This window comes from Mus musculus, chromosome 12, assembly GCF_000001635.26.
Source record: "Mus musculus strain C57BL/6J chromosome 12, GRCm38.p6 C57BL/6J".
NCBI lineage: Eukaryota > Metazoa > Chordata > Mammalia > Rodentia > Muridae > Mus > Mus musculus.
In genome coordinates, this window is record NC_000078.6 from 90323251 (window position 1) to 90350489 (window position 27239).

The 27239-nt window shown below is 38.4% G+C and overlaps 1 protein-coding gene across 51 annotated transcripts in view; it reads left to right on the plus strand.

Annotated features, from left to right (window-relative positions):
- The window catches only part of Nrxn3 (neurexin III), a 1612235-nt gene extending 1600550 nt beyond the window's left edge, over positions 1 to 11685 (plus strand). For 30 of the 51 annotated variants that reach the window (XR_001780421.2, XR_001780422.2, XR_001780425.2 and 27 more), the window contains one exon: positions 8235 to 11685. Coding sequence is in view for 46 of the 51 variants with exons in the window: in XM_006515534.2 (XP_006515597.1) it covers positions 8235 to 9160 (926 nt within the window). In the remaining 5 variants the exon portion in view is untranslated. The remainder of the gene's footprint in view (positions 1 to 8234) is intronic. The other 21 variants (XM_006515558.2, XM_006515559.3, XM_006515560.3 and 18 more) reach the window with 2 other exon arrangements.
- The last annotated feature ends 15554 nt before the right edge of the window (positions 11686 to 27239 follow it).

Consider the following 27239-nt stretch of genomic DNA (forward strand, 5'->3'; position numbering starts at 1 on the left):
TAATTTAATTCCTTAGAAGATATTCAGGGAAATCAGCCCTTTATCTTATTTTCTTTCAGCAAAGGGGAAATAAGGTACTCTCAAGTGACTGTGGTAGAGTGGTTCTCCAGGATTACGCTATCATCTTCACCACAGGCTACAAAATCAATTTTACTCAGAATAAAGACATCAGGAATCCCAGGTGTTTACAGTGTTGTGCTATGATTTTGATGTCTTCCAGTGAATACACCAAACTTCTGGCAAAAGAACATTGCATCATGTATACACAGGGAGAAGGCTCAAGCATCCTCACTCCCTTCTTCCCTCTCCTCTCCTCTCCTCTCCTCTCCTCTCCTCTCCTCTCCTCTCCTCTCCTCTCCTCTCCTCTCCTCTCCTCTCCTCTCCTCTCCTCTCCTCTCTCTCTCCTTTCCCCTTTGTATTCATCCTGAAGGATTTCATCAGGTATGCTTCATAGGCATGTTATGATTGTTTCAAGATGATGCAGAGTGGTTTCCATAATTCATCTTTGACTTAGAAAGCACCTGGGTAGATGTCACCATTATGTCACTCTGGGTTGAGACAATGCCTCGACCCTAAGGTTGTTTAGATCAGTGTGTCAGCTGCACATCACAAGCACAGGGCTGGTGAGAGATACCATGCAATCTTTTAAATGAAGAAGTCACATGTTATAAATTTAATTCTAGATATCACTGTTATCTGGCACTGTTATAAGAAGTATCAAACTGAGCAGTGAATAGAAGATGTATTTCCAGCCTGGAAGCTTTAATGAATGGGCTCTCTTCACCTCAGTTCAAGCAATTTTATACTGCTTGACATGTTGAATAGAATTTCAGGTTTAAAAGATAAAATTCTCTAGAAAGGAGACTTAATATACCTAATAATATTAAAGGCTTTTATGTTTGTTGAAAAAAAAACTATTAGTTTTATTAGAGGTTAATCACTTTTTTCCCCAAATACAAGATCATTGAATGATTATGAATCTTTCCACAAAGTCTATGATTAAAATTGCCTTTTGAACCCTGGGTATTTATATCTTTGCATGTAAGTACATTGCATTAAAAAGGACAGAGAAACTGATCAATGACTGGAGTGTCTATAGTGCAAAATATTAATAAAACTAATAAGGCTTTTCTGGATGGCAGTACAGCTTGGAATAGACTCCATTATTTTTCCCATTTTCCATGGAGTTGAAGAAAGATAACCAATTCATGTGGCTTGAAAGTATAATTCCCATGCTAATATGAGTCTAGGCTAAATGAGTTTAGAAAAAAAGCTTGTAAGTAATAACAATGTGAAAGCTTCACTTGGCATCCCCGAGTTTACTACACATAACTACATCAAGCTCTTTGGGCTCATCTTTCTTGGACATATGTAAAAAACACATTTGGTAGCTTGTCTGAATTATACTCTTTCCAGATAAACCATTTACTATTTTTTAGGAATGTGTGTGTGTGTGTGTGTGTGTGTGTGTGTGTGTGTGTGTGTGTGTGTGTGTGCTACTTGAGGGTTTAACTGAAGAATCTCATCATGTTAAATATAAATTACACTACATTGATACATTCAAGTTTTACCGGTATTTTCTCTACTGGCTGTTTTTTTGTCCAGGCAAGTTTTTTCTGAAGGTCACCAATATAGAGGCATTTAATGGTTAAAAGCTCAGCATATCTGTGCACCAAGTTACTCACCAAATATGTAAATGAGTGTCTTTATATATTGAGTGGATTAGAATAATGCAAATCAGAGATAAGGTAAAGAATTGAAATAGACATAAGAGAATTCCAGCAATTGGAGCATGGAGTCCTCTCTAGAGGCTCTCTGCTTAGCATCATTCTATTTCTATGTTTGTGACCTTCCAGAGTCAGCTGTCTCCAGAGAGGCAAAAAGGCCGGAGCCACATTGAAACTTCATGCTGGTCTTGGCTTTTCTTTCTTGCATTTTTTTTTTAGATGACCCACTACATTCGCCATCACTGACAACACCCTCACAGTTCAGAAGAGTTCTATTGAATTTTTAATACACTCTCTTTTGCAATGGCAGACAGACCCTTTTGCTAGATATCAGCCCTAGAGGCATGAATTATATATCTATAAATATACTCATAGAGCAAAAAAGCAGGGCAGCCTTCAGGGCTAAAATAGACCTTTTATATCCCTAGTGAGCTCTCTAGTTTAAGGAAAAGCACAGCCTTGTCAAAAAAAATGTATATTCCTGATTTTAAGGTGCTAACATTAAAGAATACAGATAGTTCTTATTCTAAACCAAAGGAAAATTCCAGAGATGACATAAAACATTAGGATTTTGATGTATTCCATGTTTCAGATCACTCTGCCTGTTAGTATTAGACTTGACTGTGTGAATAGTTTTTGAAGCTTAGAGACAGGGTTGATCATTATATAGTCTTTATAAAGGAGGAGCATATTATTAGCTATTACATCATTCCTAAAAAATGTATCCTCTGCTCCCTCACCTCATATGAAGGTGAATATATGAATACAATACATTTCTGCCCTCTTGGATCAATTGACCTGGAAGATTATTAGTTCTAGGTACCTTTCTGATACCAACATTTATGTGGATTTAAGTCCCTGGGAGACAGACTTCTGAGTACACTTGTAAGGGCACATTTTGATTAGGTCAACAGAGATAGGAAGACTCATCCACTATGAGGGGCATCATTCCCTGGAGCAGGATCATGAGCGATATAAAAATAAGAGAGAAAAACTGAATGCAAGCATTCCTTGTTACTGATTTTGGATGCAGTGTGATCAGCTCCCTGAAGCTCCCATCAGCTGTGATATGCCTCCAGTATGGACTGTAACCTTGAACTATGAGTCAAAATAAACCTTTCATCCTTCGAGTTGCTTTTGTCAGACTGCTTGACCACAGCAACAGAGAAGGAAGGTAGGACAATCCCTTAACCCAAATATCATAGTCAGCCAGGTATGTTAGCTTATGACTATTATCCTGGCTACTTGGGAAGGTGAGGCTCTTGCTTGAGCCCAGAAGTTTGAGAGCAGCTTGGACAACATATCTAGATCTGTTGTCCAAAATAAAACAAGAGGCATAATTTGCATAGAACCTGTGTATAGACTCCTTGGTCTTTAAGCATTCTCTGTATTAGTTAAAATAGCATATGCAATGTACATGCTATGCAAAGTTGTTAGACTATATGTATTTCAGGGATAATAATAGGAAAAATAATCTGCACATATTCAGTGCAGACACTATGTGGGAGGGGCATGTCTATCTGCAGTCTGTTGAATCCTTGACTGTTAAGCACATAAATACAGTGGGTTTAATACATACTGAATTCATCTCAATTCTTAAAGACAAAAATTTATATTAAAATGAATTATAGAGCTAGGGGGCTAGGCTAGTGCCTACAGGGGCTTGTTTGCTCTATGACTATGAGAATCCAAATTCAGATCCCAACACATGAACATGCTGGATCAGGTGTCCTATGTGTACCTGTAACCTCAGCACCATGGAGAACAGAGACAAGAGGACCTCTGTGTTGTGCTGGTTGCCAGCCTAGCAGAGGAACATAAGGTAGTTTTAGAGACTCTACTTCAGAGAAATACAGCAGTTATAGGGAACCCCTGCACGTGTGTGCAGATGCTCATAGCCCTTCCCACACATGAATATATACTACATACAACAATCACACACACACACACATTCAGATACATGCACACATCCACTAAACAAATGAGGTAAATAAGTAAGTAAGTATGTAACTGAATACTTAAACGCAATCATACACCCTAACTCTTGTTCCTATTCCAGGCAGTTCTCATATCTACAGCTACCTGAAAGGTTTTACCTATTCTGTAATAATTCCCACTTTCAATAATGGCCCTCCCATGCCAGGCAACTTCATTTCCAACTTCAGGCAGCCTTAATTTCTGGCAGTGCCAAGAGAGAAAAATATGAAAGCTTCTACATTTCAGAAAGTAGAAACCAGCAAATCTTGGCCTCAGACTTTCTGGGCAGAGGGCATTTCTTTTCTTTTTATAATGTCTTATCAGTACAACACCAGAATAAAACAAAATGTTGAAGAAAAAAAAAAGATAGCTCTGAAAGATTTTTGCATCTTAAGATATAATGGCCATCGTTTTATTTTTAAAAATAAACTGTTCTCACCTCACTTTGGAACTCACCAGCCCTTTAAAAACTGCTAGTTAGCAAGCCTTAAAGCCCTCTATCTGTGTTATTGGAAAGTTTGGATTTTTATTTCATTTTGAAATCAGAGATACTTGCTGGACTATTGGATGAGAAAAGAATAGCAAAGGAGAGTGGCCTGATTCAACTGTAAGCTGAGTGAGTTTTGTAGATTTTTATAGAACTCTGTGACGTTTGAGCACGAATGGAAACAAAGCCGGGCATGCCTTTAATCCCAGCACTTGGGAGGCAGAGGCAGGCAAATTTCTGAGTTCGAGGCCAGCCTGGTCTACAGAGTGAGTTCCAGGATAGCCAGGGCTACACAGAGAAATCCTGCCTCGAAACAAACAAACAAACAAACAAACAAAAAACAAAAAAATGAAATGAGAAAAATCAAAACAAAACAAAACAAAAACCAGTCAAATTTAAGTCTCCAGTTGAGTGTTTCAGGTGGTACAGTAAAATAGCAAAGAAATGCCCTCTAGTGATCATGAAGATAGTGATCTTTAACTTCCTTGAAGGTCAAAGAGTTTGGATGTATATCTAAATGAATCACTTCTCAACCAGTCAGATGTCCTTCCTCTTCAATATGGTCTCCTCCCTTGCTTAAGAGGTATGTTTCTGGTGTCACCATCAGGAATATACAACTGAGCGCTTATGTTGGTAATGAAGCCATATGCTGAAGGTTTGTTCCTGTTAATAAGATTAAAGGGAATCCAAAATTAGCAAGACAGCTACAGGTAAAAAAAACACATTTAGTTCCCAAACCTGACAACCTGAGTTCTGTGCCCCCAGACCTACCATACTGCAGAACCGGTGTCTTTTATTGTACTTTCTGCACTCCCAGGAGTGGAGATTGGACAGGAGAGTCACCTGGATGCTTCAGGACCTGCTAGACTAGAGCACACACAGTCACCCAAAAGAAGAGACTCTGTCACACAAAGGCAAAGCTATCGCACCATTTCTGAAAATTTCTGAGTATAGCACACAGCCTGTGGGGTTCATGGGTGCCCTTCTCTTCTCTTCTCTTCTCTTCTCTTCTCTTCTCTTCTCTTCTCTTCTCTTCTCTTCTCTTCTCTTCTCTTCTCTCCTCTCCTCTCCTCTCCTCTCCTCTCCTCTCCTCTCCTCTCCTCTCCTCTCCTCTCCTCTCCTCTCCTCCCCTCCCCCCTCCCCTTCCCCCCTCCCCCCTTCCCTCCCCCCTCCCCCCTCCCCTCCCCCCCTCTCTCTCCCCCTGTGTGTCTTTCTCTGTATCTCTGTGTCTGTTTTTTCCCTGTGTGTCTCTGTACCTCTGTGTCTCTGTTCCTCTCTATCTCTGTCTTTCTCTATGTCTATCTCTCAGTCTCTCGTCTCTCTGTCTCTGCCCCTCTCTCTCTCTCTCTCTCTCTCTCTCTCTCTCTCTCTCTCTCTCTCACACACACACACACACACACACACACACACACCACAGAAGCAGAGAGAAAGGACAACAAATATTTTATTGAAAATAACACCCAGTCTTGTTCTCTCCTGGAAAGTAAAGTTGTACTTACTTCTTCCTCATGGCTGAGAGCTTCAGTCCAAACACTGCCCTCTACCCAGATCATCTTGAATACAACACATGCACACCTCTCCCTACCACTACAAATGCAAGAAAAAGAGTTTGTGCAAGATTAGTTTTTAGGGCTAGCTTACCTTTAGGGAATTGCGCTCCAAATCCCATTTATAAAAACTAGCAAAAGAGTGTAAATTATGTATTAACTAAGTCGCAAGGTATATGAATTATATATGTTCACAATGTAAAAGAAAAAAAAATTAGGCATACTGGCCCAGCAAAACAAACCCGAAGCCCTACAAACCCTGCAGAGATCATTTTTCTCACCCAGTTCAAACTCTGAGACCTAGAACAGAAACTCAAGCTGAGACTCCAGACCACAGAGATCTTGAGACTCTTGGGAAGGTACTTGATTTACTTCCCTTCATAAAATAAAACTACCTGTTAGATGAGAAATAATCATACAACTCTCGATTGTCTCTGCCCTTCTGAATGATTCACATAAATTATATGTACTTTTCCCCGACCAACTCTCTCTTGCTGGGTAGCACAATTAATGGCTGGATAAGGAAGCAGCCAAAGGCTTCTGCTGTGCTTGCTACAAGGCACTCCTCTTAACATACCTGGAACCAGGACAGCACAGGCACAGCAGTAGTCCTGAACCACGGGTGGTGTTTAAAGATACAAGCTGTGGGATGCCAAGTGGAACTGTAGTAAGAATGAATCCTTATAGGAAGATTCATGGCAGACTGTGCAAACTTAAAGATTTCACTCTCTGGAATGTCCCTGGAAGTCTCCAGCACTGAACCTGCTGCAAATCCCTGTCTGGCTTTGTTGCTGATAGAGGAGGAGGATACACACACACTAGTCATCCCATCTCAGGAAAATAGCTACCCACAGCAGCACATACACGGGCCTTAAGTCCATCTCAGAAAGAGCCTTCTGATAGTATTGCATCATCATATCAACTTTCTAACTGTAGAGTAAAATTATGCTATTCTTGGAAGTGAGTTTGGTTAGGTCACAGATACTGATCCTGTAGAGGAAAATGGCCACACCATATAACCTACTAGTACCTTCCCTAATCTTCTAAATCTAGAGATCCTCCCCCACCATAAGCCTAGGGACTCCTCCTCATCTCAGAGACTGTTCTCTAAAGTCAGTGACAGTAAACCATCTCCTTTGTTTGATGGGTTGCTTGCTATTGCATATCCTGTCTCAGCTTCCCCACTGCAGGAAGCCAGAGTTACTAAAAGTTATTGTACCTGAAAACTGTCTCAGCACATTGCTCTACAGAATTTGAAAAGAATCTATGATTTCAAACAATTTTAGGTTTTGACTAGACTATGTCTTTCTAGAATAAATGCAATGACAGGACACAAAGTGGTGACTTCTTGAAATCACACCACTTCAATCGAAAAGAGATGCCAAAGAGACTTTGTCTTTCTGACATGGGAGGAAAATGTCAGCCTTACAGTTAAATGAGCAACTTCCCTGGCAGAGTATTTCTTGCATCTGTGATGTGCAAGACACAGTGTTTTTATGAAGTATTCTTAAATTGCTTTTTCCCTGCTGTCCACGTGTTTAGTAATCATATAATGGTGAAGCTTTCTGGGAACACTAGTGTGTATATATATATATGTATATATATATATATATATATATATATATATATATATATATATACATATACATATTTTGCCACTCTAGTAAAGAGTCACTGATTTCAAAATTGATTTTGCTAAATCAACTTTTCTCAACCAAAACGTGAGTTTCCAGCCAGTCATGGAAACCTAGGCTGGGCATTTTTTTAAATGGAGCTTCTAGCTCAGCATATATTTCATATAACATAAAAGCCTTGAATGCACAAGACACATCTTATGCTAATGCAAGGCAGGTTGTAATTTTAAGAGTCAAGGGAGTTTCAAGAGATACATAATCAAAATGCATCAAGATGAACATTTAAACCTGTTGTTTGTCCCTGTCTCTTAGCTAATGGGAAATTAGGATAGCCCCAAGGTAGTACAGGAAACTTTTAGAGTTCTTTGGTCTTGATCTTGGTCTCAGTAAAATGGAAAATAGATCATCGTCATGCTCCTGAGAGCCAGTAGATAGGATCCAAGAAAGCAATAAAGAAATGTTATATTCATGTTGATAAAGCCATAAAGAAAGATCACTGTGTATGTAACACACACATGAAGTCTTCATAGTATTTCCAAGAACATTATTGACTGAAAGTCATCATCTTGCCAGAAGATCCTGAAACCAGCCTGTTTGGATTCTGCCACTCAAAATCACTTGAGAGTATCTTTAAAATCTAAGGCTTTAATTTCAAGGTTCCAAATTTTGGGTAGGTAGATGCATATAATGAGCTCTGTCTCAGTCCAGAATAATAAGTCAATAGCCAGAAATTACCCATATGCAGATGCAGCTCATTTTATAGCAATTTCAGAAGCATAACCTCTGCCCTGCATTCATTAGAGTAAGGATGAACTGTGTTTACGCCTGTACTAATTATGTCTTTTTTTCTTTTCAATCCCAGGAGGTGAATTAGTTATTCCTCTTCTGGTAGAAGACCCTTTAGCTACCCCTCCTATTGCTACTCGTGTACCCTCCATTACACTCCCCCCTACCTTCCGCCCCCTCCTCACCATTATTGAGACCACCAAAGATTCCCTGTCCATGACCTCTGAGGCGGGGTTACCTTGCTTGTCGGACCAAGGCAGCGATGGTTGTGATGATGATGGCTTGGTGATATCTGGGTATGGCTCAGGGGAAACCTTTGACTCTAACCTGCCCCCTACTGATGATGAAGATTTTTACACCACCTTCTCCTTGGTAACAGATAAGAGTCTTTCCACTTCAATCTTCGAAGGTGGCTACAAAGCACATGCGCCCAAGTGGGAATCCAAGGACTTTAGACCTAACAAAGTCTCGGAAACTAGTAGAACTACAACCACCTCTTTGTCCCCTGAGCTGATCCGCTTCACAGCGTCCTCCTCGTCTGGGATGGTGCCCAAATTGCCAGCTGGCAAAATGAATAACCGTGATCTCAAACCCCAGCCTGATATAGTCTTGCTTCCGTTGCCCACTGCCTATGAGCTAGACAGCACCAAACTGAAGAGCCCACTAATTACTTCCCCCATGTTCCGTAATGTGCCCACAGCAAACCCCACGGAGCCAGGAATCAGACGGGTTCCGGGGGCCTCAGAGGTGATCCGGGAGTCCAGCAGTACAACAGGGATGGTCGTCGGCATTGTGGCTGCTGCCGCCCTCTGCATCTTGATCCTCCTGTACGCCATGTACAAGTACAGGAACAGGGACGAGGGGTCCTATCAAGTGGACGAGACGAGGAACTACATCAGCAACTCGGCCCAGAGCAACGGCACGCTCATGAAGGAGAAGCAAGCCAGCTCCAAGAGCGGCCATAAGAAACAGAAAAACAAGGACAAGGAGTATTATGTGTAAACATAACACCACCAGTCGTATGCGAACTTAAAACAGAATTATTTCTATACACACACCTGAATACTTTGACAATGAGATTTAACTTGTTGAATGTGTTCTGTGAGATGGGGTGTACCACGACTATGGTGGGAAAAACCATTTTTTAAAGGACACATACGATGGTGTATCTCTCTGTGTAATGGTGAGCCATGCTGCAAGGTTGTAGCCTTGGCCCGAAGACAGAAAATTCTCTCTGCCCTGCTGTATCATAAAGCACACACTTAGTGCCCTGGAGCAAGTCCATGACTCCACATGACCTTGGAAGCTTTCTTCTCTCCAGAACATTTGGAAAGGGGTAGAAGACCATATGGCTTACTTGTTCCATAGCTCCAAGTGAGTCTGTAATAATGTTTGTGAATCTTGACTGTAACAATGTTGGGTTATTTTTTGTTTGTTTGTTTGTTTAATTATGTAAAAAAAAACAAAAACAAAAAAATAAGAAAAGAAAAACGCTTAAAAAAAAAAAACACAAACAAAACAAAACAAGAAACCCAGAAATACCCTTATCTGGTTCTGACCAGTGTGTGTGTAACTTTCCAAGATCTGAGGGGAAAATAGCTTTTGGGTTTTCATTTATTTTTTTGACAAAGACTGCACATAAGAAGAAAAGGAAAAAAATATACTCAGAAAAAAAGTATGAGACTCTTGCCATATGAACTCAAAATCTACCATGGCATTCACTCCATGTAGCAGGTTGTGGTGTCTCTAGAACCAATTGTTAGTTTCCTAATGCTTTGGTGAACCCATGTGGGATGACAAGCCGTTTGAAAAGCAGGTCCCCAGATCTAATTCCAATATTTGCCATTCAAACCTGTAACAGATGGGTTTGGGGCTGGTGTTATCGGAGCTATTGGTTTCACTTAACAAATACTGTCCCTGTCCATCAACCCAAAGTGTGTGAACGGGGAAATGTAACCCCCAAGAATTAAAGCAGAGCCTTTCTAAGGGAAGGAAAAAAGGGAAAGGGGGTGGACTGGATCTGTGAAATGCATGCAAACAAAGAAAAAAAAAAACCCACAAAAAAGAAAAGACAATGTTAGCATCTGTTTCAACAGACTGCAAGGGAGTTCCTAACTTGTAACACAACCACAAGTGGTCACACAAGCCTAGTCATGGCCAAGTGTGAAAAATCATAGTTACTTCCCCACCCCCAACATAATAACGGTTTCCATATGGTTTAACTTTGTAGCCTGATGTGAGTAAATCCTTCCCATCTCCTCATGTCTCCTTCCGCCCATCTTTTTTTTTTAAAGACAAATAAATAAATGAGTAAAGCTGCTGTGACACACACACAAAAGGAATTTAATAGTATAATATATATAAATAAATATATATACAGATATATTTATCATGGTATGTTTGATGGGATGACTGACACAGAAATCTGTTAAAGTCTTGAAGTGGAATGAGAATGTTATTTTAAAAGAAAAATAACAAAACAACAAAAAAGTAAACCTTAAAATGTGAAGAAAGTGTGAGTTTTCGTTTTGTCACAGTTAACTGTGTCAAAGAGAATTTAAACAACAAACAACAGAAACTTCTCAGATTTTGTTTACATATTTTACTACATTTTTGCTGGTATAATCCCTTAGTCGTGTATGTACCTACCGCTTTGAGAACTGTTATTTCCTTTCTGTCTGTTTATTTGGTTTGTGTCCCATTCTCTTTCTGTCTTCTTTTTGTAAAGAGGAAACAATGTACAGAGTAATTAAAAAAAAAAAAACAAACAAACAAACTGGTTTCATGGCCATAGCCATTCAAAAAGCAAGAAGATAAAGCAAGACACATACTCTCACAGAGGGCAATGTGTCATCTGGAGGGGCAGGCATATACAATTTCTTTTGTACAGATGAAAACCAATCAGCTGTTTAGATTTAGAAATCTACTCTTGCTGGTCTTTGTAAGTTGCATGAATATTTGACTTTGAAAAAACAATATCTTACAGACATGGGGCAGAAGGCACAGTCTAAAACAGTGGTAGCCTTTACTGATGTGTATGGAGAGCGGTGTTCCTCCTTATCTGAGATTTCAATGTTTTAAGAGTTTTCCTTTTTTTTGTTGTTGTTGTCATTAAAAAAGACAGGACTGTACAAGGATATCTAAGCACGATTTTAGATAAATGGCCCAGCCTATATGAAGTTGATTATATCTCGATGTCTGTGACAGATTGCTGTTCTTGGAGTCGTGAGATCTTGTGAACTGATATTCTCCTTTCTTTCTTTCCACTTTTTTTTAAAAATCGGAGTAAATACTCATTTGTTATATTCCTTTTAGTGTAAGTTAATATTTGGACAGTTTTACGGGAACTTGTGCATTCTGTACGAGAGCTTTCATTGGATTCCTGTTGTGTTCTTTGCAGACCCTGAAAGAGATTTTTTTTCATAATGTTGCGATGTTCCTGCTTTTTTCTTTTTCCTTTTCTCTTTGCTTTCCCATTTGCTTTTTCGTTCATGGATATGCTTAGCAATAAAATGTTCTTCCCAAAACCCTGTGTGATGGTGCATGTTTATTTTCTTAAAGTTGGTAAAAAATTTTGGGCACAGAGCTAAGTACATCATATTTTATTACAAGTCGAGAAAACTAGAACCACGTTCATGTGCTATAGGCTGTCCTGACCACGTTATTAATGCCAGAGTGATCCAAAGGGCATATTCACGAGATGAGCTAATCCCCAGTCTACCTGAGGTCTTTGGGTTCAGATTGCTGTGATGGACAAAGATGAGGAGAAGGTGCATTCCAGAAAGGTAAGATGGCAGAAAAACACTGAAAAACACTGCTGGAGGCTTTGCTATCAAAACTCTTTGGTAAGTGTTTTCTACAAGTCAAAACACTTTGAGCACTATTTAGTAATTATATTCAGACATACCCATAAACAGAAAGCTTTGGGTATCCTTTTTGCTAAGCTTCCCTTCAGAGTACAGAAGAAAATACAAAGCTTCATTGAATTATAAAATAAAACTTGAATGAGATTCTAAGTTTTACTAGTTTCTTTCTAGAGTTTCCACCTATCAGGTTCTTCATCTACTCAGTTTGGCTTGTACTGTTCTCATAGCAATGGAACTTTCGACACACATTTCATTTGCCAATGAGGTTGCACCCCATTTTGCACCATGATCCCCAATTTTATATTCAACTAAATAACTATCCTCTAACCAGTTCTAAAATATACCATTATGTGCCTTCAGGTTTTGTTAGTGGCATAGTTCTACAGTTGACTTTCTTGTGAATGGGTTGAAATCTGGTACAATGATGCCAAATTATATGAAGTTCTTTTTTATAATTATTATCTCAGATAATTACTTAATAATTACTTTTAAAAAATCATCAATGCTCATGATGTGCCAGGTACTCTGTTGCTTCTATCTATGGGATCTGTTAAATCTGCTTCAAAGATGTGAGAACACACCACAAATAGCTCAAGCAATGCTCGTTCAATACCTTTCAAGTCATGTTCATAGCCACATTATGTTTACCTGGAAGCCAATGCACAACACATAGACTCTAAAGGTGGAGTTGGTTGATGTCCCAGATGTACTACTGAGTATGCATGGCTCAATATCACAGACTCTCTGACATTTCTTTTCTGCAAAAGTATAGATGATAGATGATAGATAGATAGATAGATAGATAGATGATAGATAGACGGACAGATAGATTAAAACTTGGTGACTTAATTAGGCAAGGTAGGATTTTTAGGTTTGAAAATCACTTAAAGTAATATAAAGATCTTTAGTTTGTTTTCCATATAGAGAAGGTTCTTTATCCTAGCCTCTTTTGTGTTGTCAGTTGTGTCCTATTCTCTATGTGATAAGTTCCTTCTCTCTTTGGATATTCTTTATCCCAAATGAAACTCAGTAAAATAATTTACTTAATAATTATCAAACAGTATAGCCAAGTAATTTCCAGGCTTAGTAGGTATAACTGAGAAGCATATTCCCAACTACCAAACATATATCATTGACACATAGTTACACATGTGTGTCTAGCATAATTTAAACAAAGGTCTAGAAGTTTGGTTTAACAAAATAAGGACTTTTCTTTTGAAAAATGTTGAAGTTAAGAATTTTACAGCTAAATCTTGCATTGAAGTTCTCAGAGAGTAGCTTCCACTACAGTTCCCATGATGACTGAAGTGGTACTTGTTGGGGGACATTGCTACAAGTCCATTCACAGAAACAATGTTCCATTGTTGTTCAGTGAAAGAGTTGATATGGCACTGTCCCTTTCTGGTAAGTTTAAATTCTGCCCTGGGTTTGGGAATAAGAAGGCTTAGTTTCAAATCTGTCCCTCAATACAGGCCTGCTCTTTGTCAGCTGTGACACTTGACTCTACTCACCTCTTCTTGGAAACCATAAAGGTATCACATACCTTTGTAGTGTTGTCAAATTATGTAATCTAGTGTGGATATAATTTCTGAACACAATTCTTGGACCATAGCCATGAAGTAATAGTGGCTAATTATTTAAAAAACAAAACAAAACAAAACAAAACAAAGCAGTCAGTCCTTATTATAGCAAAAAGAATCCAAAATTTCTTCTGAAAGTCTTAAAAAGATACTTATTGGAGGTTGGCAAAACAATCATTTTATTCCATTACCTGAAATGACTTTCTGTATTTCACTACAATTAATATATATATATATATATATATATATATTCCTGACTCTTTGATCCCCTTTTGAGTCTTCCAACAGGCTTCCACACAGCTCTCTAAAATCTCGACTTTTAGTCGACTTCTGGGTGCCTATGCCTTAAGCAAGGCTTGTGTGGTAATGCATTCTGTGCTTCAGAGGGCCATCTTCTGTGATTCCAAATTTATAGGCTAACCATTGCTTTAGAGCAGTGGTTCTCAATTTTCTTTTATGCAGTTGCCCCTGTTGTCATAATCCTTAGCCATACAATTATTTTGTTGTTACATTGTGATTGTAATTCTGATACTGTTATAATTAACAATGTAAATATCTGATATGCAGATGACCTTAGCAACTGTGTTAATGGGTTGTTCAATCCCCAAAGAAGTTGTGACCCATAGACTGAGAACTGCTGCTTTAGAGACTCCTTGAATTTCTTTTTTTTTAATTAGGTATTTATTTCATTTACATTTCCAATGCTATCCCAAAAGTCCCCCACATGCTCCCCCATCCACTCCCACTTCTTGGCCCTGGAGTTCCCCTGTTCTAAGGCATATAAAGTCTGCACAACCAATGGGCCTCTTTTTCCACTGATGGCCAAAGGTCTCTTCTTGGGAACTCTCTAAATCTTTCTACACACTATATACATCATGGACTATTTTGACATCCTTTTTTTTTTTTTTGACATTTTTTCAATTCAACAAACTCAACAAACATTTTTGAATACTTTGTCCCTTGACAAGCAATCTATTATGGCCTGTTATTTCTTTGTTTCATTGAAGAGAGAAAATAACAATTAGGATTTTAACCCCTTTGTTTCTCATACATGTCTAGATACAGTTTTAATCATGGAATTTGAACTTTCTCCAAAAATATCCAAGTCCTGTATTGGATCCAGAAAAAAAAAAACTATTACACTGTTATTGGGTTGATAGTTAATATATTTATTGAATGTTTTATAAATAAATAGTGTAACTGAAATTAAGGATGCTTAAACAGATTAATATAGTAAGAATGTCCAAATATGTACACTGTTCTGAATACAAGTCAGCTGTCCAAAAGTACAAAGACAGTTCTTTGAGGATTCAGAATACTTTATTTAAGGGAATAATGATGTGCAAAAGGCCTTGAAGAATTAAAAATGGTTATAGCCTTGTTACAGGCTAATAAAAGCTCACGTTTATAATTTCAGTAGCACATCATGAAAATAATGACTAGTAAGGATTTCGAATCTTGTCAGCATCAGGAAGGAGAAGAATGGCAGACAGGCATGGGAAGCTCTGGTCATGAGACAGAATGTCACTGGGTATAGAGGGCATGAGCATGTTGGAACAAGGTCATAATTGATCTCTACTCAGTAGGCCTGAAAGATGAGAGGAGGAACCAAAGTTCCAAATCAGGTGCTAAATGAAGAACACCGGCAAGAAGAGAACCTTATGCCACAGGAAAAAAGACATCAAGCAGAAGCTTCCATAGTTTTGAGATAACAGAAGGTGAGGAAGGTTTAAGAAGAGAGTCTCAATGTTCAAAACGAATACAGATGGAAAGGCCACCTAGAAGCAGCGCTATAAGCACATAGGGGAGTTTGCTGATTTAATGAGTTAATGAAATGACTTTTTTTATTCATATGAATAAGAAAACTACACACACACACAGTGTTTATGCATTTGTTTTTATACAGACTTTCACTATGTAGTCTTGTCTAGTACTTGCTAGCTAGTACTTGTAGTAATTGGTTATATAGACCAGTCTAGCCTCAAGCAGAAGTTTATCTGCCTTTGCCTCCCATGTTCTAGGACTGAAGTTATGTGCCACCATGCCCTATTTGAAGTAACTTTTAGGCATCAGTACTAAATCAGCTAGCATTACCTAGGAGTAATACTTAAATATTTGAAACTTTATTATGAAATATGGTTGACAGATACCTTCATGATTGTGTAGACTACAGGAAAAAAAAAGGACTGGAGAGATTGGTCTGTGGTTAAGAGCTTGTACTGCTCTTGCAGAGGACCCAAATTCAGTTCCTAAAGCCATGTCAGGTGTGTCACAAAGACCTGTAATTTCAGCTCCAGGGATCTGATGCTTCTGGCAAGCACGGGTTTTCTCTCTCTCTCTCTCTCTCTCTCTCTCTCTCTCTCTCTCTCTGTCTCTGTCTCTCTGTCTCTGTCTCTGTCTCTGTCTCTCTCTCTCTCTGTCTCTGTCTCTGTCTCTGTCTCTCTCTGTCTCTCTCTCTCTCACACACACACACACTTAAAATTAAAATAAGAAATAAAGAAAATGCAAGTATAAAAGAAAATAAACATGAAGAACTTAAATGACTTCTCTGAGGTCACATGGTTAAAGAGAGAGAGAGAGAGAGAGAGAGAGAGAGAGAGAGAGAGAGAGATGGAAAATCCAATCTTGTAAGTCTTAATTTAGAACCCCTCCAGTTACATAATGATCTCTTTAGAGAACCCATTTTCTATTTTCTTAGGAACAATTGAAAGGAAACCTCAGAAAAGGATGATAGGATGCTGCATGAATCCATTCATCCTTTCATTCATCTGCTCAAGCTGTTATGATAAAAAAATAAATAAATAAAAAACTATCATCTGAGTTAACGAACAGAAATTTCTCACAGTTCCAGAAACTGGGAGCCTCACATAAAGGTCTAAAAGACTCAGTTTTCTGACTTATAGACAGCCATCCCTTTGTTATGTGTGCACATGATCTTTATTGTTCCCATGAGCAATGAGAAAGAAAGCCACCTAACTTCTCTTTGCAAAACTACTAATAGGATTGGACACTTTCCTGATGACCCTACATAAAAGCACGGCTACATTTGGAGTTAGGATTTGAATATATGAACTTGGTGTGGGGCAATTTCCAGTCTGTAGAAGATATATGTTAGGTATGTCTAAAGCAAACCTTCTAAAGGCCTGAGAGAGTGGGATATAGAAGCAGCTCTAATGTTGAAATAATACCATGGGCCAGATCAAAGAGTAAGCAAAACCGGAAGAGACTGAACTATAACATAGAATGGAATACTATGAGTAGGGGCCAAGATAGGAGAATATTAGGATTGTGTAAACAAACAGCCATCAAAGAAAGGAAGATCATTGAGATGTAGAAAATAAATAATGTGAGTCTCAAGAGGTCCTAAAATAATCTATGTTTAGAAAAGTATGTTCTAGATTCAGTGTACCATGGCTTACATTGTGATGCCATGACTCTAGATAATTAGCTCAACTAAAGGCTCAGGTGTCAAGTTCGTAATTACATTATGTCTGTCTTGCAGGTGTATTGGGAAAGATTAAATGAAGTAATCCATGTAAATTCTTAGCATATGCCTGGTATCTAATAAATCTTAATAAATATGGCACATTAAAACAATATACACACACACAACAAACCAAAACAAAAAACACAAAAGCAGAAATTACAGCTGCAGCTGTGTCATGCCAACACCAAAGACCTTAGTAAAACATACAGAAGTAGTTAGGTCTGGTTCTTCCTAGCCCTATACACCAAGAGATAATCCTTAGACTCAAAATATATTAACAAATACCTTGGCCATATAGCTAGGCTCTCCTCTGGCTAAAATCATAACTAAACATGCCCTTTTATTTTAACCTACATTCTGCCTTGTAGCTGGTTACCTGTGCTCACATACCATGTCTCCATCTCCTTACATCTTCCTGATCGATTCTCCTGCCCAGCTCTCTCCTAGAATTCTCCTCTTCCTGGATCTTCCATCTCTCATTTCCAACCTAACCCATAGGCCTTTGTGATTGACCGGTGATGAATCCATATAGTACACAAGATACTTTCTACCTAGTAGGACTGGAGAGATTGCTCAGTAGTTGAGAACACTGCCTCAGTGTTTGAAAGACCACTGGATGTTTTCCCAGAGAACCTGTGTTTGATTGCCAGCACTTAGTATTTCACAGCTTACTACCATCTGTTAACTCCAGTTCCAGGAACTCTGATGTCCTCCTCTGGCCCCCATGGGCATTGCACACACAGGATCCACAATGCATTCAGTCAAAACACTTATACATATACAATAAAAATAAAGGAAAATATTTTTGAAAATATATGTTATACAATCATTTTTGTGTGTTTCTTTGATTCCTTTCCTCCCTTTGCCAAGAAAATATGCATTTCAATTACCTCTCACTAAAAAAAAAAAAAATGTTCAGTGTTACTGACAATGTACTTCTAAGCTCTCACTTGGCTGAGTCCCAAAACCCTGCTTGTCCTGATTCTTTAGCCCTGTATATGAGGTCCCAGCTCCAGACTCTCAGCTATCCTGTGGTAGCAAGTCAGTTAAACACTGAAAAGGCGAGATGCCTTCAGGCAATTCTACCCCTAACATATTATCTGTATTTTGCTTTTAATTGAACATTGCCCTGGACATTTTCAGATAGTCACCAAATAAAGAGAAAGGTACAACAGAACCCTGTTTACCCGCCATTTCATTTCAGGATTTTAATTATTTCATTTTCTTTGAAGTCACCCTCCAACAGAAAACTACAGTTCAATATTACTCATTGTTTAAAAAAATAGCAACAACAAAAGGGAACACTCATTGAATTATCTCTGAGTCTCTGGGTCTTAGCCTTGCTTGCTGTACTTCTGGCTTTGTAAACTTTTATTCTTTCTGATGGACAACTAAAAACACAATTCCATTTCTTTATCCAAGACCACACAGAAGAAGAGATTAACTGCAAACTGGACTCTTCATCATTTAATGAGATTGCCTGAAAGCTGAAAAGGATATTCAGCAGGTCGCTATTTGAATTTAAGTGTGCTCAATTGCCTTTCAAGATGAATGAAAAATCCATAGATCATAGATAGCTGCTATGTCTTTTGTAAGATGTGGCATTGTGTGTTAGAATCTCCTTCAAGGAAATGGGTAAGGAGGAATACTAATTCATACATGTAGAAATGAACAACTATTCACTTTACCCTTAGAAATTCAGGTACCAATCAACTCCTGTTTTTCAGTAGTTAAATCTAATGTATTTGCATTCAATAATAGTACACTGAGTTATGCCAGATGACCATGGAGAAAGATTCATTAAGTAATATATATATAGCATAAATTTTCTTTTCTTTATTTGAATTCCCCTCCTATTTTTGACCTAGAATTCTCCTGAGTGTTGTGAGTAGAGGATCAAAGACATACAAATGTATATTGGCTATCTGATAACACATTCTGCTTTATCACAGAGCAGGTGTCAAGAGAAGTTACAGACTAAACCACCAGGAAATGTTTGTCACTTGATTTCATGGGATGGGATGAAATGGAAAATACTTGGTTTCAACCAGTCAACAACTTTTCCTTTCTACTCTGTTCTGTGCCTCCTGGCTCATTTCAGTTTAGTTTAGTTTGAGTTTTTGGAGAGCCAGCAAAATACATCCAAACACCCTTAAACAAGCTTGCCTAGGTTTTCAAGAACACACAATAGTGTAGACAGAAGGTAGATGAAATGTGGGAAGGAGTCACTAAAGCTGGAAATTATGGCAGTGCCTGATATGCTAGTGTAGTTTGGGGAAATTCACCTTTGTAATATGATCATCAACTGGATGTATACTGGTTTCCAACTCAAAAGGAGAAGACAAGGATGGCTCTTCATCAGGACCCAGACAACAGCAAGGATGGAGGAGACACAGTGGAGCTGCTCTGACTTCCTACATGGGCTGCTCTTGCTCAGAAGGTAGGTCTACATTAATGTATAATAATTTTTCTCCTTTGTTCTCCTTTCCCCTATCATCTATCTATCTATCTATCTATCTATCTATCTATCTATCTATCTATCTATCTCTTCAGAAGTAATGTGATAAGCTCTGAATTATACACTCACATACAATTCCTTTTGCATAACAGACATTTTAGATGTTAAAATTTAGTTTTAAACTTCTTTATGCAGTGACAGAAAGACCATATTTTTAAAAATATGCTTGGCCATTCTAAGCCATGTGTCTACCACAGAGGACAGGCCTCCCCTGACTTCTTCATTTGGCAGGTGACCATCAGTGCAATATGATGACCCTGATGTGACTGGAGGGGTTGATACTTTTTTCACAGATGGACAGTTACTTATCATAAGTTTGCAAGTGCATGATATTAATAACTTCAGATACAGATAAATTAATGGGATTTGAACAAAAAAATAAAAGAAAAAAATTTGATATTGGGCCATCAGAGTTAATGATGAACCTTTTTATATTTTTTATGTCAAGGAATGTAGAAATTAGTATTATTTTTACATGTGATTTTGATATTTTCTACTCGTATTCACACTAGAAAGCCTTTATGTGTACTTAAGTTAAAGAATATTGTCAGTGCTAGAACCTAATACAAGATGCTCAGATGAAACAATGGATCACAAAAGTCTTTGAAGAATGTCCACTGTCCTCTGGTCAGGGATGCAAGGGATGCATAAGCACTAAGGACTTTGGTACACAGGATATGGATAACACAGAGGGTGTTATTTCTCTCACATCACCACAAAGATGTATAACTGTCTGTTTTTGTTCTTGATTAATTAATTAATTTATTTATTTATTTACATTACATCACATTTTTTTCCAGCCCTAGCTTCTTTTCTCCTCCCTTGTCTTGAAGCTAGACAAGGCAGACAGGCTAGGGGAAAGGGACCCAGAAGTAGGCAATGTAGTCAGAGGCAGTCCCTGCTGCTGCTGCTGTTGGGAATCTCACATGAAGATCCAGCTCCACACTGTTACATATGTGCACAGGACCTAGGTTCTTCCCAGGCATGATCTCTGGATGTCAGTTCAGTCTCTATGAGCCCCTATGGGACCAGGCTAGCTGATTTTGTAGGTTTTCTTGTAGTGTCCTTTACCCTTCTTGGCTCATTCAATCCTTCCTTTCCCTCTTCCACAGGATTCCCCAAGGTCCATTCAATGTTTGGCTATGGTTTTCTGTATCAGTTGCTTGGTGAAGCCTCCCTGATGACAGTTATACCAGGTTGCTGTCTGGAAGCATAGCACAGTATCATTAATAGTGTCAGAGTGAGCTCCCTCTAATGGTGTGGATCTCAAGCTGGGCTACTCATTGGTTGGCCCTTCCGTCAAATTCTAGTTCACCATTTACCCCTGCACATCTTGTAGGCAGAACAAATTGTGAGTCTAAAATTTTGTGGTTGGGTTGGTGTCTTAATCCCTCCATTTGAAGTCCTGCCTGGTTACAGGAGATAGCTGGTTCAGGCTCCTTATTTCCTATTGCTAGGCGTTTTAGCTAGGGTTACCCTCACAAGTTCCCGGAGTTTCCAGTGACCTAGGTTTCTATCTAGTCCCATAAATGCCCCCACTCAATCCAGTTCTATCTCCCTCCATCCTCCCTGAATCTTATCCTTACTGTTCCCATCCCCATCCCCACCCATTTCCCTCCCTCCCTCCAGCCCTGCTGTCTAATCTATTCCCTCTACTCAATGAGATTCAAGTGTCACTGCTTGAGCCCTCCTTTTTACTTAACTTCTTTGGGTCTGTGCTTTGTAGCATGGTTATCCTGAACTTGATGACTAATGTTCACATATAGGTAAGTGCATACCATGTTTATCTTTCTGTGTCTGGGTTTCCTTACTCAGTTCCATCCATTTGCCTGCACATTTCATGATGTCATTGTTTTTGATGGCTAAGTGGCTGCGTATTACTTGGTTGTATAAATGAACCTCTTTTTTTATCCATTCTTTGGTTGAGGGATATTTGAGGTGTTTCCAGTTTCTGGAAAGCTATTTTAAAAAAAACTGAGAAAGTGTCCTATGAACTCATAATAAACACAGTTGAGCAAGTGTCCAAGCACGGTGGGGCTTCTTGTGAGTTTATGCACTGGAGTGGTATATCTGGGTCTTGAGGTAAATCTATTCCCAGTTTTCTGAGAAAATACCAAATTGATTTCTCAAGTCGAATTGAACCAGAAGTAAATCCACATACCTGTGAACACTTGATTTCTGACAAAGAAACCAATGGTAAAAAAGAAAATATTTTCAACAAATGGTGATTGTTCCACTGGATTTCTGCATGTAGAAGAATACGTATAGATAGATCCATATCTATGACCCTGCACAAACTCGAGTCCAAGAGAATCAAGGACCTCACAAAACAGAATATACTAAATCTGATAGAGGAGAAAGTAGAGAATACCCTCAAACATATTGGCACAGGAGATTACTTCTTGAACAGAACACCACCATCTCGGGCATTAAGATCAACAATTAATAAATGGGACCTCATGACACTGAAAAGCTTCTGTAAGGCAAAGGAGACCATTGAAAGGACAAAATGTCAGCCTACAGAATGGGAAAAGATTTTTTTTTTGCCATTTCTGTTTATTTTTTTAAAGTAGATACACAGCAAACACCAGAATGTGAGTTTTATGCTAAATACATTTGATTTGAGAGCAGTTATCTCATGCTGCCAGAATAGCCCTAAGGATTAAGATAGTTTATTGGGATCAAACGCCTGGGAGATTTGTTATAGCATAGGCTGTTTAGTCCTGCCCATTAAAATGCCGACTATGCTTATTTCTTTGCCTCTCTCCCATCTCTTTTCCTCTTTCCTTCATAACCTATATTCTATTATGTTATTTTCTCATGCTTTCAGATGAATCTACTTAGATTTTTAAACCTTCTCAAAATTGAGTCCTTGGAAACCATTCTGATTTTATGGTTACTGGAGAATAGACATATATACTACTCATCTACGTTTTAGGAATGTTAAGTCCCTGATTAACAACCAAAATCTATAGAAATAGAATTGTAAGGGACTGTCTCAGGACTAGGGGAACAGAAACACATTTTGAATAACTTAACTTGAATAAACACAAACACCCTGGCAATCAGGATATAGAGTGTAAGGCCAGGCAAAAGCGAAGCTAATTTTCTGCCAGGCATATGCATTACTTGGATAAGAGCAGGAACTATATGCTTTATAGACAAATTCTATGCAAATTCTATGTTAAATGTTCAACAAGGCAGATGAGTTTACACACAATATATCAGCTTTTAGGAAAATAGATGTGAGACAGACAATATTACCACTTAAGCAAGATAGCCCAGGGGATGCTGCTGGGGGTGTAGATAATGCAGCACATTCACAAGAAAGCCAGGCATGGAGTCTGTTAGGCTGAGTGATATGATGCTATGAAAACTGAGGCAGGTCAGAAATGTTTGCTGTGGTGCCTGGATAAATTCATCCTGAATCTTTCATAATGATCATAGTTCATGGCACTGAGGAGAGTTCCCATGTGAACACATCTCTGTCATTCTCAACTCTTCATGACCTTCTTGGTACTACTTTTGAGAAAACTGGGTCAGCCATTGTTAAATAGTACATCCATATACCTGAACACCTTTTCATAACAAAGGAGCCATCCAACTCTTATTTTCCTTTGTTCTTTCTCTCTCCCTTCCTTATTTCCTTCCTTCCTTTTATTTTTCTTCTTCTTTCAATACATCTCCACCTATACACAAACACGCATGAAAAAAACCTTATAAAATATAACTGAGCTGTCTGTATTTTTCTGATGACTGAAAATTCTGTGGATCTCTGGTGAATTATTTGGGTAATAGATACAAAAGGAAGCTGGCTTACTAGAGGCAAGTAATAAACAAAGATGTGGAGAGCACAGTGAATTGAAAGCTAAGTGTTTGCCAAACTCCTTGTTTAAAAGGCCTCCCTTGCACTCCTCGTAAAAGTCCTTTGAGCTCAGCACTTTCTCTCATCTTGCCACAGCTAGATGAGAAAAACTCAAGCCTAGGAAGTTTCAGTGACTAGTCCAAAGTCACCCTCTCAGTAAGTTGTGGGCTCAGAATTTGATCCTTTCTTACTGCCCCAGAACTTTGAAACAAGGTAAATCCAATGTTAGTCTTCATTACTTAGGGTTTTATTGAAGTGAAGAGAAACTATGACCAAGGCAAAACCTGTAAAGGAAAACATTTAATTGAGATTGGCTTACATTTCAAAGGTTATTATCGTCATGTTGGAAAGAATGGCAGCATGCAGGTAGACATGGTGCTGCAGAAGGAGCTGAGACCATATCCCGATTGACAGGCAGCATGAAGAGAAATGAGTCACTAGGCCTGGCTTGAGGTCTATGGATGATTTGCCTGTGCACCACATTCCTGCACTGTCCATGGAGGTCACAAGAGGGATTCAGATCTCCTAGGACTGAAGTTACAGACAGTATGAGCTGACATGTTAGTCTTGGGACTTGAACCTAGGTCTGGTAGAAGAACAGCCAATGCCCTTAAATACTGAGCCATCTCTCCAGTCACAACCGTCCCAATTTCATTACAATGCTTAGGAGAATTAATCCTAAAAAAAAACCTTGTGATATCAGGGTTTGGTTGGTTTTGGTTTTTGGCTTTTAGTTTTTGGGTTTTGGAAATAGGGTTTCTCTGTGTAATACAGTCCTGGCTATCCTAGACTCACTTTGTCAACCAGGTTGGCCTTGAACTAACAGAAATCCACTGACTCTGCCTCCTGAATTCTGGTATTAAAGGTATGCACCACCATGCCCAGCTCTAGACTTTTTTGTTTTATATTGTATTTGGGAAAATTCAGAAGTGGGTGATAAATCTAATATTAAATAGCAGCCCGCAAGACAGAACTAAGGGTTGCAGATTTTAAAGTCCACATTGTTTATTCCACACCTCCCAGACCTAAAATCAGGACATCCCCACCTCAAGTTTTTTGGTGGGTGGGGTACGGGGTACTGTCAAGTTCCACAAGGGGACTCTCATTATTTTCCCACCAGGATTAAAAGGATGTCATGATGAGCTGTTATTTGTCTTTCAAGTCCATTAGTAATAATGTTGGCTGGATCAAAAACATGATCACTTTTCTTATTTATTTTAATTTTTATCAAAGCAATATAAATGTGTGGTTTATGACAAATTAAAACTTACTATGAAGACTACTCCCCAACTGCACATTCCTCAGTTCCATCCTCATTCTGCTATCCAAAGGTAGCCATATTTTCTCTTAGCTGTTTCTTCTGTTAATTACACACCCCTTTTTAAATAAAGCATGCACCTATCCTATGAGTTATCGATCTCAGGTATAAATAACAAATTTTATAACATGGAACATAATGTTTTCTCTCAGCCATCTAATTTTTTATTATTCTTTTTTTGTAACATGTTATGGTCATAGTTATGGTCATAGTAACATAGTTTTGGTACTTTGCTGATTGAGATAATACAAATATCAATCATTTATCAAATGATGATCATCGCTGCAATGTACTAACCTTTGCTGTTTGAACAGTAGTTCCTGGAATGAATAATAGCCTTTTCTTCCACGTTCTTGAATTTATTTATTTATTTATTTATTTATTTATTTATTTATTTATTTATTTATTTGCAAATCTGTTTTTATTGTTCTCATCCCAAGTGTGGGATGAGGGGCTGCTTCACAGCAGGTGATTATGATTTACCTCATGCTCTGGCAGGGGCATGGCTTTCCAGCTGCAGATAGTTACTCTACATGGGTGAAATTTTAAATTCTTAGAAATTCTAAGAGGGTATAAAGGCCAGAGCACTGAGAAGGGCCAGGTGGGCACTGTGAGGAGGCTGCTGGTTTGTCAAGTGGTCATGGGCAAGAGAAATTAGCTAACCTGAGGACAATGATTAGACTTGCCCAAAGGAACTCATCTTAATCAGCAGAAAGTAGTGTAAAGAGGTCTATGTTCAATTTCCCTTTTAACCTTCTTTCTCCCTAACTTGTGTTGTGGGGATGAAAGAGATTAGAGTGGAATAAGGGTTGAAAGGGTCATAGATATAAGAAAACAGTAAAGTTTAAAGAAAAGACATGCCTACAGACTCCCATTAATTTACTGAAACTTATTGTGCACATAGGATTTTATGCTAAACATGTTTGATGATTTAGCTTGTCCTCAATATGTCTCTAATGTCTCTAGTAGACTCCTCTACTTCCTCCAACTTGTATCGATCTTCCACTTTCACCTCTACCATCCTTTATCTCCAACCTGGCTTTTCTTCCATCTTTTCCTGTGATACATTTCTTGTTTCCTAAAGTTCACATTTTTCTTTCTTTTTTTAAATTTCATTTCTTTGTTGCTTAGTGATTGCTTGCAAATATAAGAGGATGTGTAAAATGTGGGGTTTTTTATTTTCACGTATCTAAAACATCTCTACTCAAATGAATGACAGTTTTGTTCAAGTACAGAATTCTAGGTTTAAAAAACAATCATTGTCTCCATTACATTAATAATATTTTGCTGTGTTCTTTTGGTCTCTACTGTTGCCATTAAGAGGATAGGTGTAATGTTTGACTTCTCTCTTCTGGATATAACCTGGTTTGATCAGAATATTCCCTCTCCTGGAGATTGAAATGCTGTCCTTTGGTGGCCATTGCTTGGGAAACTACTCTGTGGCTCTTATAGTCTTGTGAGAGTAAATAAAAGATATTGTATTCCCCAGAGTTTACCAAATAATTAGTTTCCCTTTGGCTTTCTGTTTATTCATGAGAGAGAGAAAAGGTTGTGGGCTTGTCTGAATGAGATAACTAAATTTATCTACACATTATTGTACAAAGTCTACATGAATAGGTACCTGCTTCATGTTTGTCTTTGGGAAGACTCTGTGCACACCACAGCTTCCCCTTCAAGGGTACTTGAAATTTAGCAGAAGAGATATGATTTGATTTTTTTAAAGCTTAACCACAGTAGAAAGAATTCAAATTGATGTGTAGAAACAGTATAACAATGCTTCAAGGCAAAATGGATGAATAAGATGTAGAGAGATGAGGAAAATGCCAAGAGGAAGGTGTGTCTAATGAGTCAGAATGTCTGGGGTGCAGAAAGACTAGGGAATGACATTACCATGAGGATCTCTGAAGCCAGGACGATTAGTGCCAGTGGAAGTTATATCCATTCACAGGCACCAGTGTGTGAAAGGCACAAAGATAGGTTAGTCAGAAACTTAGTTTCGATTAAAAATTTGGTTGTTCACAAGAATGAAGGCAGGGTTGATAACAGGGGATAGGGAGCCATAGCATGACTGATTTTAGCTGACAGTAATGATGGTTTTTACTCGTGTCTTTTCATTGCTAACCCATGACCTGTGCTATTTTGACAGCTGAGAAAGCTTAGTGGGCCACTAATGTGTTTGATCAGTCTAAGTGTGTTCACGAGCATCTGACCTCTAATAGTTTGCAGTGTTGGGTGTGAATTTTACACAGCTGACTCTAAATCATCATAAAAGGTAAAATGCATAAGTATATATGGAAGAAGGAATCAAGACACTTTGTTTTTATACCTCACATTCCAAAGGAGATGAATTTCTCTAAAATCCTTCCTTAGCAATTTATTATTATTATTATTATTATATTAATTTCTTAGAGAGAAGGCTAGAAGAGGGTGTCATCTTGTGGGTTACC